The sequence below is a fragment of the Biomphalaria glabrata genome, chromosome 7 (assembly GCF_947242115.1).
Source record: "Biomphalaria glabrata chromosome 7, xgBioGlab47.1, whole genome shotgun sequence".
NCBI lineage: Eukaryota > Metazoa > Mollusca > Gastropoda > Planorbidae > Biomphalaria > Biomphalaria glabrata.
The window spans coordinates 43,314,151-43,331,149 of NC_074717.1; the positions used below are offsets into that span (position 1 = coordinate 43,314,151).

General features: G+C 33.9%; 1 protein-coding gene across 2 annotated transcripts; it reads left to right on the forward strand.

Moving 5' to 3' along the window:
* The first annotated feature begins 139 nt into the window (after positions 1–139).
* Positions 140–16,583, forward strand: LOC106075315 (WD repeat-containing protein 88-like). 2 transcript variants are annotated; one of them, XM_056035203.1, is made up of 12 exons: positions 140–217; positions 1,772–1,853; positions 2,990–3,189; positions 3,328–3,391; positions 4,784–4,922; positions 9,621–9,747; positions 10,639–10,752; positions 11,321–11,391; positions 13,214–13,296; positions 13,423–13,491; positions 15,416–15,502; positions 16,438–16,583. In XM_056035203.1, exons 2-12 carry the CDS (start codon positions 1,773–1,775, stop codon positions 16,564–16,566), a joined length of 1,164 nt encoding a protein of 387 aa, XP_055891178.1. In that variant the 5' UTR covers positions 140–217; position 1,772; the 3' UTR covers positions 16,567–16,583. The 2 variants fall into 2 exon arrangements, with proteins under 2 accessions (XP_055891178.1, XP_055891179.1); XM_056035204.1 differs by lacking the exon at positions 140–217 and adding an exon at positions 1,486–1,573.
* The last annotated feature ends 416 nt before the right edge of the window (positions 16,584–16,999 follow it).

Sequence of the window (16,999 nt, forward strand, 5' to 3'; positions counted from 1 at the left end):
TTTTTTAGTTAAATAATAGATCTAGTTCAATTAAAATTAGAATACTAAATCTACTAAATCTAGTCTAGATATACACATAGATCTCTATTTTTAATATGAGAAGTGTTTTATATTTATATTTCAATGTCACAAAATTAATAGCATATATATTGTAACCGGATACACTTTTAGTTTTGTTACCTTCGTTGTCTATGTAAACAATCTGCCTGCAAAGAAGGTAGTTAAATCTAGTTGGCTACTATTGTAACTATTACTATTAGGAATATCTAGACTAAAAATTGTAGATCTAGATCTAGTATTAGTTAGTGTCATCATGCATGCTTCCATCACATCTAAATTCTTCCAGCTTTAGTTGAACTTTCTTTAAATGAAAAAAAAGCTATGACTCACTATCATCATTGATTGAGTATCACTAATTTGACTAATCACTATCAGTAAAAGTATCAGACTATCACTCAGTAGCAGAAGATTATAAACATCTCTAGTGCCTCTAGATGTTAAATTTAAAATTGACAATGTATATCTATGTAGGATGGCCAATGCTATAGATCTATATATAGTGAAATATTCATCATCCTAATTAAATTATCTGAGCCTTTGTAGCTTTCTTAGACTTTCACTAAAAGTTAAAGTAAAAGTATCAGAAAGTAACAAAAGAAATGTATTATAATAGACTCAAGATCATTAACAATTTATAACGTTGTACTTGTAGCATTGTAGGCATGGCCAATTCTCTAGTCTGATTATATAGTGGTTTATATAAACTTCATAGAATCCTAAATGCTGCTGGCAAAATCATTGGCAAAAAACAAACCCCATTTGGGCAGTTGTTTGAGACAAACATCTATAAAAAAGCTAACAAGATCCTCGAAATAAAGAATCACCCTTTGTGTCAGGATTTTGTGATTTTACCATCACAAAAGAGATACAAGACACCGATAGCAAAGACAAACAGACACAAACACTCTTTTGTTCCCCTGGCAATCAAATCATTAAATAAGAACAATCTGGTATAAACTTTGTCACATGTAAATTATGAGTGAGTCTGGTGTGAATGTACATTTTGGTTTCTTATAGTTATAATGTTTTTTGTTTGGTGTGATGCACAAATTGTAAGACAAATTTCCTTACGGATAATAAAGATTATTATTATTATTATTATATATTGTAATTACTATTTCAGCACATATGATACTGGTATTGGTTTAAAATATAGCCAATTCAAATAATATGTTAATTATCTTGGGTCATGTCAATATTTAAATTTGTTTTGTAAAAAATATTAAATGCCAAACAAACTGATTATAAGGGATACTTTTAGCATTTACTGCAACAATGAAAAAAACAATTGTTGTAACTCCGCTCTCATGCCGCACTGATGGTGCGCATCAAAGCACCATTCAACACAAGTAGTACGAGACATGTTGATTCTACATGAAGAAGGACTGTTGTAGATCTTGCTGAAGTTATGGGAGTCTGAAGTCTGGGGCTAAGTGCTGTCCTGTGTGATACTAGTGAACTGTTTGGGAGACCTGGAGCGACACTGGGTGTCTGTGCTCTGTTCTAGTATTAAGTAGGACTCTTAGAGCTTAAGACATTACTCCCTGTGACTTGATAGCGGAAGTCCAAGTCTAACTATTTGTTGATAGCTTATAATAAATGCATCATTTATGATTACCTCCTACCTTTCGTTGAGTGCCTGCCTTAGAGTTACAACAATGTATATAATACATATATATATATATATATTTCTTTCTCTTTATTTTCTTAGAATGAGTGTAAATAACAAACTCCAAGTGAATCTGGAAGAAAATCTTGCTCTTGAAAAATGGGATAACAATGATTTGGCAAAGGTTAGCCAAGCATTTATTGTGGACTAATCAAAGCACTTTATACTGACTATTCAGTTGTTTCATGTATAATATTAACAATTTTTATTATTTGTTAAATACATATTAATTTGTATCAATTAATTCTATAAAATATTAGCAATGAATAGATATATGCAATCTTAAAGTTTTTTTGTTGTTTTTTTTCTATTTAAAAAAACACCAAATAATTAAATAATAGTTGTTTTTTTTTATATTTAATTAATTAGTAGGATTTTTTTTTTTAAATATTCTCAAACTAATTCAGACAATTTTAATAAGTGCTCTTTCTTCCCAGTGCTGTTAAAGCATGGAATGAGTTGCATGAATTAGCCAGGAAAACCATATGTTCCTAGCAGGATATCAAGAGGTCAATTCTTTTATACTCTCCAGCCAGATTTTCTTTGGATGACCCTTTCTTTGTGCTCCCTCTACTGTACCTTGAAGGATGGCTTTTGACAATAAGTCATGTTGTACAATATGATGGAACCAGCTCAGCTTTTGCCTCCTTCATAGTATTGAGAAGTTCTTCCTTTTGCCAGCCAGATTTTTTACTTGTCAAAGTACTAACTCGTTTATCTTCTTTTCCTGTTATCTGATACCCAACATTTTTATGTAGAATTTACTCCCAAAAGTTTGAATTATTCTTCAGCCTCAGCATCAAGTGTCTGATTTTCACAATCATATAGGAGTACAGAGACCACTAACAAAGAATACAGTTTTAGTTTTACTTGGAAGCGGATGTTACTTTTCCAGATTTTCCATAGATTGCTAATGAGAGTAGATTCCTAATTGGTTTTTATCTCTTTTATTGACTCTCCATCTTTTATTATGTTTGACCCTTGTATTCAAATGAGTCAACTTCTGGTGTTTGGGCAATCAACTTTATGCAACATCTCCAACTGTTTCTACAGCAAACTAATATTTTGCAGAGTTTAAGTCTATTTAATATGCAGAACAGATTAACAATGGATACCTGTAGGATGTGATTATCTATTTTGAAGGAACATGTGTAATTTATAAAATTAGATTTAAAAAAAATACATTTCGAGACTATAAATAGTTTGAACTCTTCTATACAACATTATGTTTTTTTTTGATTTTATGATTTTTTTTTGTAGGTCAGAATTCGACTTTTGAGAGGTCATTTAGATAGTGTAAATAGTTGCCAATTTGTAGAGGATGCTGATATTGTATTTAGTGCATCCTCAGACTGCAGTGTTAAGTTATGGAACTTTAAAACAGGAGAATCTATCAAAAGTTTTAACGAGTTGCACAACAATACTATTACACAAGCCCATTGCAAACCAGATGGATCAAGGTAAGCCTAATTATTTTTTTCTAAATAAAAACTAATTGATGTAATGAGTAAACAATAAAACGTTAAAGAAGAATATATAAAATAATTTAGAAATTATTCTTGCACAAATATTCATAATTAAATGTAATGATTATTCAGATTTCTTTCTTGCGGTTTGGATAAAAAGTTAAAATATGTTGACGTTGAGACTGGCAAATGCATTGTAAGTAAAAATTCCAGTGAACTTACTACTAATAAATGTGTATAGATAAATTTATGTGTAGCCAGAAGTAGTAAGTTACAAATCTAATGGCATTTAAATTTGATGATGGACAAATAATATTTGTTTTGTTGAAAAGAAGTGAATGTACAAAACTAAAGGAAGTAGCATGGAAAACTGTCGTTATTGCAATGAAAAGATCAAATTTTTTTATAGTAACACTGCATGGGTCCATGCACTGTCCATATTGAAATCTATAAGTCTTCTCATTAACCATAATTAGGGGCGTGGTGGCTGAGTGGTTAAGCGCTTGGCTTCGACATGGGGTCCTGGGTTCGAATCTCGGTGTAGACAGGGATTTTGAATTTATTTCAAAGTCCACCCAACTCTAATGGGTACCTGACTTTAGTTGGGAAAAGTAAAGGTGGTTGGTCATTGTGCTGGTCACATGACACCCTGCTCGTTAACTGTTGGCCAAAGAAACAGATGACCTTAACATCATCTGCCCTATAGATCGCAAGGTCTGAAAGGGGAAATTTACTTTTTTTTTGGCTGAGTGGTTAAGTGATTGGCTTCCTAACCTGGGGTCCTGGGTTTGAATCTTAATGAAGACTAGGATTTTGAATTTCAGGATTTTTAGGGTGCCCCTGAGTCCAACCAACTCTAATGGGTAACTGACTTTATTTGGAGAAAGAAAGAAACCAATAACCTTAACGTCATCTGCCCTATAGATAGCAGGGTCTTAAAGGGGAACTTTACTTTTTTAACCATAATGTTTTATGCTGATGTCAATAAGCAAAAGTTTCACAATTAGGATCTCTGGATCCTTTGGAATGAATACTTAATGGCATTGACCAAACTTGATATTATATATCATTCAGTATTTTCTATACAAATTTTATATTAATTCCCTTTGTCTGTGTGGTACAAATTTTTTCTTCCACTTCCCATTTGTGTATCAAGGAAATTTTTTCATCATTATTCACAATGCATGAATCTAAACAAAATTAACTAATTAGCTAATCAAATAGTGGCAATTATTTTTGTTTCATATAGTAAAGGGGGGAGTTAAACCGTGCAGTATTGAGATATATGGCAGATATTTAGCAGTTCTTCCCAATAATCAATTATATTTTTTGTTTAAAGTATTTTTAAAAAATTTCCTTTCTATTTTAAGTATGAATGTAGTTATATGTCATCTAGCTAGCCACTTTTCATGAGAAAAGATAATACTTCTTAACTATATCAAAAATGAGTAAAGTAGGTTTATGGAATTGAAAATGTCTTTAAATATAATATATTATATGTTACTTAATTGAAGGAGTCTAAGCATAGTGAAATTTTTTTACTGACTTAGACAGTTACTATATCATATCAATTCAATATTTTTTTCAGCTAGACAAGAACCACACAGATTTTTTGACCTGTTGTCGAATATCCCATAATGGGAAGTTGATCTCTGTTGGCTCAGATTTAAATAAAAGTTTAACAATATATGATGTGGAGAGTGGAGACGCTGTTTATGAGTTGAAAGGTGAGTGTGCTGCATATGTAGTACCAATAGCATGAACATTATTATTATTATAGCTTTTATATAGCGCTACTTTCATGCTTATAGCATGCTCAGAGCGCTTTTGGTCCAATCTCATTTGTGGGGGGGAGGGGGTATCTAGGAGTTGGTTTTTCATGCTGCCTTTAGGTACTAAGTAAACACAACTCTGCCCGAGTCTGGTGTCGAACCTCGAGCCCCCTTCTAGGTAGCCAAGCCAAGCCAAGTTCAAGCGCACTTGGCCTCTCGACTACGCTTATTGAAAAGTTTTGGGTTTTACATAGCATACGTTATGTGCTTGAATTTGAGAGCTACTGATCTGTGTAGATCATTATGAGGAATTCTCATATTTATGTTTACCTAAACTTTCCAAAAAAATCTGTTATTTATAATAAAGTTATTCAGACTCAAGTATGTATGCATGTCTACAAATCTTGACTAAAAATCTTAATTACCAATTGATTACACTTTGATTTGCTATTTAAGTAATTACATTTGGTATTACATGCTAGTATATTGTTTTAATATCAATATGCTTTTTTAAATTTTACTATAATTCATTAATTTTAATAGTGAATTGAAAATAATTTTATAATGTTTTGCACTTTACCTTCTAAACATGTTACCAAATTTATGTCAAGATTACTAATTAAATTTACACCATGAGCTTGAAAACATATATGTGGCCTGGATATTTTACCACATCTGATATAGACAAAGTCATTGTCTGCCGGGGGTTAAGTTTTCTTTTTATCATCTGCATCTGTCTTTGACAAAGACGTTGAGCCTCAACAATGTGTCCCACTACCTTTGTGAGAACTCTCCGGCTGTCTCTTTCAGTGATGTTGAAGAATGACAAATAAAAACCAAAATGACTTTAACTGTTACAATAATATTTTCAACAATGAAATAGTTCTTTTTAAAATATTATCTTATCTTCTGAAATACAGATGTTACTTCAAAAAAGAAGATGATTAAATCCTTTGCTTCAGTTATTAAAGTATAATTTAATATGTGTTGGTCATTGTTTATGTATAAAAAACTTTAGTATAGAATATGTATGTGTTATGTCTTCATATTGGATGAGACTCTTTAGACATGTAAACGACAAATCACAGTTTATAAATACTTTAATCTTTATTAACACTGAAAACACTTTCTTGTTCATAGTCCTCCATTTCGGTTCTTCTTTCCTTTCAACACGCAATCGCACCATTTCACATTCACATTAAGATGCGCACGTAAAACCCCCCCTGTTTAACAAGTTCGATGCACATCGAACGTCCAAAATACAAATCACTGAATATATTATCAGACTATTCCAAGTTAAAACAAATCGGTAACATATAAAACCATAATGTAATAACTACACAAAATCAAACACAATGTCATGTTAATACCAATACAATTCCAACATGTAATAACAATTATATTCATCACAATAATAACTGTTATTATGAGCAATTGAAACCACTTCTGTTAACATATATCTATAAGTAATCATATTTCTATTAATACAACTCCCCACTCATAATCGTATGCCTGTACAAAACACCATCATTCCAGTCGCAATCAAATAGTTAACAAACAAAGTCTATCTTGCTCCATGCATATTGTAACAACAATATTCAATTCATTACACATATATTTATTCATTGTAGAATAGAACAATAATTAATGTCCATCATTCCCACCTTTTCTAATCATATCTATATAATTCTAACATTATTGACATGCCATCCTTTCCGCTTCCCTCCTTTGCAATGATGTCTCGTTGTGATCCTACTACCTAATGATCTAGCTGTACTGTTTTCTAGGCTGCTAATATCCCTCTCTTTTCTCGTATACGCCTCTTCACTATTGTACCTTGAATCCTTAATTCTAATTAATTGTTGACACTGTCTTCTAATATGCCCCCTTCTCCCACAATTAAAGCATAAGATGTATGGACTTGTACGTCTATATGTGGGTTTAAATCGCTTTCCCTGTACCACTGATTGCCTTACTTTACTTTGATTTGGACCCATTCCTATTGCATTGCTTTCTACCTTATCTGTTAATTCTTTCTTCTCGTGCTCTCTGCTACCCATGCCATCTGATGTATGAGATCTTATGTCTTCTTCCACATCCCCATTTCTACCTCGCGTAGACTTTATCCCATAATATTTCTTCCAATTCTCAATCTCCCTTACTGAACATATTTTCACCCCATGGATATTCCCAATAATTAAATCTATCTCACCCTGATCTACAACACAAGCTTCCACTGTCCCCTTAACATACGGTGTGTCTATACTAACTTTAGCAATCGGTAATTGTACAATATTCCCATTAAACATAACACACTTCCTAGATTCGCCTGTATATTCATGGTCTTCCACTAAATTCTTATTCACTCCAATAATAGTGCTCCCAGTATCCCTGATGGTCTTGGCTGCCTTGTTCCCTACGAATGTCTGAAAAATCTCCAATGTTCCAGTATCAGATGACAATGCTCTATTCTACCTTTCTCCCAGTCCTTTCTTTCCTGTCTGTTTCCTTGATATCTTCCGTTGCGGCTGTCATTTTGTCTTTCATATGTACCACTTCTATACTGTCTATCATGTGTCTCCCTTGTTCTGTGAGAGTTATTCTGTGTCTCACATGTTCTGTTAAAGGCAACTATTTCTTCTATATCACTGCCTCTAGATAATTTCTTCTCGGGATGTGCCACTTTATAAGCCCTTATCAGTCTTACTATGTCTTCTATGGATTTCGGTTTCCTCTCCAACAGAAATATTTTTAATTCCTCCTGACACTCGTACATCACTTTGTCCAGCATGAGAAATGTCTTAAGACTGTCAAAGGTTTTTTCTACCTCAGCGGTTTCTATCCAGTTATCGAAATGGCTGCTCATTTTGTCCAAGAAGGTCTGCGGGTCATCCTCTGGTTCTATCTCACAATTAACAAACTGTTGGCGATAGAAAGCTTCTGTTTTCCCGACAGTTCGAAGTAGTTGTTCTTTCACAATGCTGTAGTTACTCTGGTTCATACATATTTTTGAAGGCACCTCCGCTGTAAATGATCTTGACAATAAGAATGTCCATTTGTCTTCAGGGTACTCCAGTTCTCTCATTTCTATTTCGAACTTCTTCAAAAAAATGTCTATGTCCATTTTGTCTTCGTTGAATATCAAACCTTTATATTTTGCCAGTTTATTCCCTGTAGATTCACTCTTTCTTTTATCATTCTCTTTTCCTTGGTCTGTTTTTAACTTTTTCTCTGCTGTCTCTTTTTCAAATGCTAATCTTTCTCTTTCAATGGCGACCAATTCATTTTTCTTTTCCCTTTCAATTGCTACTATCTCCTTATCCTTTTCTCTTTCTCTTTTGTCCTCCTTATCTAATCTCTCCTTTTCTTTGTCTCTTTCCATCGCTAATCTCTCCTTTTCTTTTTCCTTTTCTCTTTTGTCCTCCTTATCTAATCTCTCCTTTTCTTTGTCTCTTTCCATCGTTAATCTCTCCTTTTCTTTTTCTCTTTCCATCGCTAATCTCTCCTTTTCTTTGTCTCTTTCCATCGCTAATCTCTCCTTTTCTTTGTCTCTTTCCATCGCTAATCTCTCCTTTTCTTTGTCTCTTTCCATCGCTAATCTCTCCCTCTCCATCAACCTTTCTTGTACGTATTTTCTTAGTTCTGCCCCTTCAAGCTCCAACAACCTTCCCTCTTCCTTCAACGCTGCTATCTCAGCCTTGTCCGCCATAGTCGATTACTAATAATATCGAATCGAATGTTCTCCTGTCTCTAGATCTAGACTTTACTATCTCTACTGTCTGCTCACAGGAGATCCCCTGTGTATAGAGGGATACGTGGGTTTTACCTTTGCGTTGGGCGCCACTTGTTACGTCTTCATATTGGATGAGACTCTTTAGACATGTAAACGACAAATCACAGTTTATAAATACTTTAATCTTTATTAACACTGAAAACACTTTCTTGTTCATAGTCCTCCATTTCGGTTCTTCTTTCCTTTCAACACGCAATCGCACCATTTCACATTCACACTAAGATGCGCACGTAACAGTATGAATATGTACAATTAAACAAACTGTAGTACTCACTTAAATGAGGAATACATATTAATGTTTTTAAAAAAATTCTAAAGACTCAGAGGCCCCTTTAAAAAAAAAAAAGATAATTACTGTTTCTTGATGTTTAAGATTAATTAATGGCACTATTTTTTATTCTGAAGATTAAGGATAAGATACTTTATGTCATACTTTGTGACTACAAAAACCTAGTTGTGACCTACTAATTTTGTCTCATTTAATGCAGTCAAAGCCGTTGTCTGCCAGGGGTCTATATAAATTTTCTTCTTCTACGCCTTTTTCTTTAGAACCTCAAATGTGTGTCCTGTGGCAATGGTGAGAGTTCTCCAACTGTCTCTTTCAGAGGCCAACTTCTGCAAGCTACTTTCTTCTATACCAATGAGAGCAAAATGACACCTGAGTTGATCTTTATAACACTTTAGGGGGGAAACACTTCTGTTACCAAAAAAATAGCCTTTGACATGCAGGCATGCATAAGATAGTTATTTCAACAATGATAAATTGAAATGCAACATACTTTTAAATTTGTTAACATTTTATATTTTTAGAATTGATAGTTAAATCACATTTATTAAGTACAAATTATTTATAATTTTAGATTACCACAAGAGCACGATTACAAGCGTTAAATTTAGTCCTTCTGATGATAAAGTTATAACTACTTCAAGAGACTATACAGCCAAGTTTTTTGATTTGGTCACATCTACTAATACCATATCTCTGGAGTAAGAAAGTTTCAACTTTAAATAAACATTGCATAGAATAACTATCTAAACCTTCTGCATAACCCATGATTTTTTTTAAATTGTATCTATTAATATTATAAAATTTGAGCCAGCTATTATGTTTAATCATTACAAATTGTAGCACTTGAAGCTTAGTGGAAAAATATATGTGTCTTCTGCTTTTGACCTGTACCATTTGGATGGATGCCTGTTCCTATGGTATGCTCTCTGGACTGTTGTCTTGATTGCCCTAGTTTCAAACCTTACCCACCCCCATTCTCTGCTTTCCTGCTGGAAGGTTAGGCTAGGGTGTAAAAAGTGATATTCCCCTTTCAAACCATGTTGTCTATAGGACAGATGATGTTATGGTCATCTGTTTATGTTGCTCATGGTTAATGAGGGTGTGATGTGGTCACCACAATGACCAACCAACTATACTTAACACCAACTAATGTCAGGTACCCAATAGAGCTGGGTGGACCCAGATGCACCCTAAAGATCCCGAAATTAAAAATCCCAGTCTTCACCTGAATTGAAACCTGGGACCATCCACCTCGGAAGCCAAGCGATTTACCACTCAGCCACCACGCCTCCTAGACTAGGATGTATTAATCTTCAACTCTGAAGAAATACTGCAAACATGTAAAATATTTTTAAAAAGTAAAATTTTATTAATTTTGTTAAAAAGATTTTTTTGAGGGGTTGAAGTGTTGTTTTGTTTTTTAATTTAATGGAAGCTCTTTTATTTTTACATTTTGTTTATTCATTAATTTCAGCCTTCCAAAAAAGTAAACTATTTAATTCAAGTCACATTAAAAATATTATTTATACATTGTAAAATCATTTATTTTTTCTTGTTTTGAGAGTAATTAACTTTTTGTATTTCACCAGAGGACACATCAATGTGGTAGCAGACTGTGACATCACTAATGATGAAAGAAATTGTGCAACTGCATCATGGGATAAGACCATAGGTGTCTGGGATGTGTCTACAGGCATGTACCGGTATGGTAAAAATTTCCAGAACAAGAAAATTGGAAAGAAAACTATATTTTACTAACAAAAATACCTGACTAGTAGCCACAAAGGCAGTTGATCACTTTATTATAGGCCCTATGTTGTATTTTTTAAAATTTAATTTTAACAACGTTTCAAGATTTTTTTCAAAAAGTGAAGGTCTAAAGGGAGAATATATATGATTTTGGAAGATATCAGTTCAAGGACCTTTTTTTAACCATTACTCCTGATCGGTGGCATAGCTAGGAATTTTCCATCATTTGGGGGCTTGGTGGCCCCTGTATTTTACATCATATTTCATGTAAAAAACACTCATTGGTGAGCCCCCTCAAGTGGGAACCTGGGGGGGATTTTCAAATTCTTCTCCCCCCACTCCCCACCCTAGCTAGCAAAAGTCTCCTCCTTAACTCTACTCCAGGCTAACCACTTCATCATGTTTTTTTTTTTGACTGGTAGCCTTACAGCTGTTTAAAGATTGAGTTTTGGTTTAATGTAATTACTAGCTGGAGTGTACTAGAGAATTTAATCACAGATATTTTCACACTTATTTCACTAGATCTAAAGGACCAACTGTGCTAAAAGGTAGTCATGATGGATCTGTCAGTTGCTGCCAATTCAGTAATGATGGTAAAGTAATTATAGGCTATTTGTTTTATTAAATACTAGCAGCTATATTTGTGATTTATTAACTTGAAAAACTTGATATATATTGTTCATTTTTACCAGAGTCCTTTTTGTTATATATATTAAATATATATATACATATATATATATATATATAACAAAAAGGATTCTGATATATATATTATCAAACAGATTCTATTAGAACTGGAGGCGAGGTGGCTGAGCGGTAAAGCACTTGGATTCTGAATCCTGGTGAAGACTGGGATTTTTAATTTTGGGATCTTTGGGTGCCTCTGAGTCCACCCAGCTCTATAATGGGTACCTGACATTAGTTGGGGAAAGGTAAAGGCGGTTGGTCATTGTGCTGGCCACATATTATGACACCCTCGTTAACTGTAGTCCACAGAATCAGATGATCTTTACATCATCTGCCCTATAGACCGCAAGGTCTGAAAGGGGAACATTACTTTTACTATACTTTCTATTAGAACTCTTAAAGATGAAAAAAAAACGTTACTTTGTTCCTCCCATGAATAGTCTGAAATAGATATCCTTTTTCCACAATTTGTTACTTCCATCTTACTTTCACAGGTCACACTCTTCATTGGCCTGTTATTAGAACAGTTTCATATAAAACCCCCCTTTTTTATGTGAATTAATTCTGGATTCAGCCATTGTCAATAGAGTTCAATTATAAATACTTACATTTATTTGCCAATCTTATCCCATAAGGATAAAATACTTTTATTTTGCTTTCTCCTTGCCTCAAACTTTTGCCCTTTATAATAATGTGTGATAAAAAAATGTGAATTTAAATTTTAAAACTTTGAAAGAAACAACAAAAGACCTTGACTTTGGGAAAGTTGACCCTTGCCAGATGTTCTAGTGCAACTGGTTATGAAAACTTGTAAACCAGCTATACACAGTAAAACCTCAAAATGTCTATAGGTGCTATAATGAATGAAAAATTATCATGAAATCTCCATATTGATGAAATTACAAAAATAATCAAACAAAGCATTTGGATTTATTAAAAGAAAATGTTACAAGTCAAACAAAAACATGTCATTTAACCTTGGTTAGGCCACCACTATTAGAATAGAGATCCTCTGTTTGGGATCCCTCAACTCAAGAAAACGTAAAGATGCAAAATAGAGCCATGAGATTTATACCAAACGAATATTCACATTTGATTAGAGTAACACCTTTAGTAAATTCACTAAAGTCTTCAGGATAGAAAACTCAAAAGTAAAGTAGCAAATATACCTACATAAAACACTGAACCATAATCTTCAAATACATAAACAAAACCTAATAAAATGCTCAGAAAGACACAAAGGTAAAGGCACATTTCTTATTTCAGTTGCATGGACAAATTGTACAAATGATCCTTCTTCTCTTGTGCTATTAGAGCATGGAATGGGCCTGAATCAGCTGGGAAAACTAATGAATTGGTGGAGTTTAAATCACTGATTTACATGCATGACCAGATTGACACAGGAACATGCATAGAACATAATCATCAGAAAAAACGTTTGTAATTTAATCATTGATGATTGAATCAGTCAGTAAAGGTTTAATCCTTCAAAATAGAGATTTTCAATATTGTTGAGTTTTTTCAAGATTATATTTGACTTTTTTTTTTAACCATTTTTAATATTAGAAAATATTTTTCTAAATCATTGTGTTTTTATCAATTAGTATTTAATGTGAAAATCAAAATTTAAAAAAAACTTTATTTAAAAAAAATGTAAGCTTTTACCCTACCCTTCGCTTTAATTATTTTCTGCACTTTGTTATAAAGGTCTACCTTTTTGTTTTAAAGGTCTACTCCTAGTGACTGGTTCATATGATAATAGTATTGTTGTCTGGGACTTAGTCAATAATACTCAGAAACTCAAGTTACAGGTATGCTGAATGTATTCCTTATTTTTATTTCATGTCTAAACAAGCATTAACAAAAAAATAGGTGCATAAAAATATTAGCATAAAAGGAAAAAAATGACGTATAACAGCCTTTATTTGTTCTTTTAGGGTCATACAGACTGGATAAATGCTGTAAACTTCAGCCAAGACCAGAAGTGGCTCTTGTCTTGTTCTAAGGTAATAGTAAAGCATTTTCACCGCTCAAGATCATGCAATAAAACTTGCATGGACTCACAGTATACATATAAATGGAGTGTTCACTACATAGCTACCTAAGATTTTCAGCCTAAGGAGTCACTAGTTAGTTGCAATTAAAATTTATAGACACTCCATACAAGTAGATAGTTACTTCATTATATGTAATTCATATTGCCTCCAGCCTGCACAAAGTATTTTAAATTGATAATTGGCTTGCGCAGACCAATGACACCAATCACCAGAGGACAAAGGTTATTTATGCTTGCCCTGGATGTGGCAAAATATGTAAGTCACAGCTAGGGCTGCCTAACCATGTGAAGTACTGCATTCTTCATTAATTTTCGGACTTGAAGATAAGCCTTATTAGTTATTATATGTATTGTTACGATTCTCTTTCCTAATCAGGCCTTCTGTAAACACTGCTAAACACAACACAGCACATCTAACACATCAAGGACTTGACAACAAGAGCTCTGGTTAATCTGGTACTTTAATAATGAGTGAATAAGTAGATAACAGCCAATACTAGAGTATTTGCAACACATCAACAACTAAAATGTTACATTGTACATCACCGTACAAAACTCCACTGTCTCTATCTCTTCCTGGACTCGTACATAACACTTTAGGACTCAACCAGGACCGACTTCATGGCCGACTAACAGTCCCGGCCTCCTCCTTCTCTGCTCTTGAAATGCGGCTTGCTTACATACTGTGTCTCTCGTACACGCATGCTTTCGATCACATGACCATTTCTTCTTCTTCTTCTAGCCAGCTTTATTGCTGCTGAGCTGTGAGCTCTTTTGCAGACTGTGCCAAGGAAAAAAAGTGTGCTGTTTTCTTCAGTTGTTCAGCACTGCCGTACAGGGTGTTGGTTATATTGGGCTGTAGTGGAAGTAGGGTCTGCCTAAGGTGGATTAGGGAGGGGCATTCAAAGAGGATATGGTTTACGGTTTCAAAGGGGTGGGCGCAATGTCTGCAAAGGGGTAGTTGTGTGGAGTTTATTTTGTTCAGGTGGTAATTTAATAGTGGTGTGTGTCCTGTTCTTAGTTGGAAGATTGTAGATTGTTCTTTGCGGGGGAGGAAGTTAATACTGTCCAGTTTGTTAGGCGTAGTCATTTCTCTGTACATGGCTCTGCCTGTGTTTCCTGATGCCCATTGGTTGAGCCACTCCTCTTTGTGATTGTTGACTAACATTGACCTTAGGGTGAGGTAGTTAACAGGTCTATCTGGTTGTTCCATAGATGAACCAGCCTTTGATAGCTTATCTGCCTTTTCATTTCCCATGATGCCAATGTGTCCAGGGATCCACTGTAGTGTAATATTGATATTTAATTTTGATATCATCTGGTGGATTATCACAATGAGTGTTGTCAACTCTCTTGGGCTGTTTGAGGTGCTGCTGTTAAGTTCTCTCAGAGTAGATTGGGAGTCTGTAAAAAATGGTCATATTTGCATGTAATTGCAGTACTGTCCCTTGTCCATGGCCCAGCTAACCTGAGTGATTTGCCTGAGTTCACGTGTGTGTCAGCTGAACCTATAGTTAACCCTATCGCGCCGACAATAGGGTTATAACAGTATATTGATGCCCGAATTTTCAAGAGCTGGACATTCAAGCCAACCAAATAACTTGTCGACTACAATCCCTACTCTTCTGATTACCCTAGCATTAATAGGCTTTTATCAACACTGCTTTCTACTACAATATTAATGAATGGATTAATACATTTTAGGGAAAGATGGTCATCTGGAGCTTGACTTGTCCACTTTTTGAAGTCCTTAATTTAAGAGCACCCAAATTGAAAATGTTTTGAAGATATTTGGCAATTTTTCAAGAATTGAAAATGTTTTATTCAAAGTTGAACCGTTTTTATAAATTATACTGGAAATCTATTTATCTTAGGATAAGACTATTCGGCTCTGGAATCTTGAAGAGTCAGACAAAATACCAATGGTTCTAGAAAGTAAAAAAGCAGTGCGTGTTGTGAAGGTAAGAAACAATAAACTTTAGAATGTGACCTTCTAGATCAGGGGTTCTCAACCTTTTATGCTCGGCGACCCCATTTTACAATCCCCCACTCTGCCGTGACCCCCCCCCCATCCCCCCGGCAGATACACACAGCAATAGAAGAATAGACAAAACAATCCATTTTTTCGATGGTCTTTGGCGACCCCTGGCAAAATCATCAATTGACCCCCAAGGGGGTTGCGACCCACAGGTTGAGAACCCCTGTTCTAGATAATAAGGGAAAAAAAAATTCACAGCTATATGTAAAGATTGTCATGAAGTTAATGACCAAAGTAAAAGGTAAACAATGCCATCCATGATAGTATACATGGACACAAACAAATGTTAAGGTCATCATTGCATATATTATAAGGTTGATATTTTTATATATTATAAATATATATACATGCATGCTCGAGAAGCTTAGTACACTTGAACTTAACTTGGCTACCTATGACGGGGGCTCAAGATTCGACACCCGCTTTAGCAGAGTTGTGTTTACTGAGCACCTAAAGGCAGCATGGAAAAAACTTCTCCCAGATATCCCCTTCCCCCACAGGTCCACAAATGAGCTTGGACCATAGCGCTCTGAGCATGCTAAAAGCATGAAAGTAGCGCTATATAAAAGCTATATTTTGAGTCTTTGTTGTTAAATTTCAAATCACATAAAATTTTCCTTAACAACTAGTAAAGAATGTAACCAAGAAATCAATGCCCTCTATATTAAAACAGGCATATATCTGAAGTTTGGTGTTAGTTTTGTGTTTTTATTTTTTATGATGTTTGTATTAGTATCTGTATCATTTATTGTAAGTGGACTATTGTAGTCAAACTCAATTTGCATTTGTTTGGACCAATAAAATTATCTTAGCTAGTGAACATAGCTTGATCTATATGCTGCCTTTGTTTGTCCACAGTGCACCACATGTTCTAAACCATTTTCATTATCTCAGCTGGAGGCTTTTCAAGATGTCACAGTCTGTGTCTTCTGTCGACTGAACAGTCCAGAGAAATCTTGGCTTATTTTTAATGAAGCAGATGAATAAATATTTCAACAAAATGATTTTGTATTTGTATATAACATTATTTTACAGGCATATTCTGTACAAATTTAAAAATAATTATTTTTATGGTCCAAAATGTCTTTAGTTAATGTAATTACATATTTTTAGAATTAAATTATATGCAATAACCTTTGTTCTTTAGTTTATTCAATTTATTTTTTTCATGCCAGTTTGACCTAAAACTATGGACCATGCCCTTTTACTAATGGGAATTTATTTTCTATTGATCTTCTAATCATTGATGAACACTACTTTAAATTCAAAACTTTTTTGAGACTGTTAAGATAAAGCCATTAATTAGAATTACAGAAAATTTATATTATTCATTCAAATTTCATTTGTGAATATCAAGTTTTATCATTTCTTAAAAGCTTAACATTGGTATTTCTACAATAACAGTAATGGAAATAAAGAA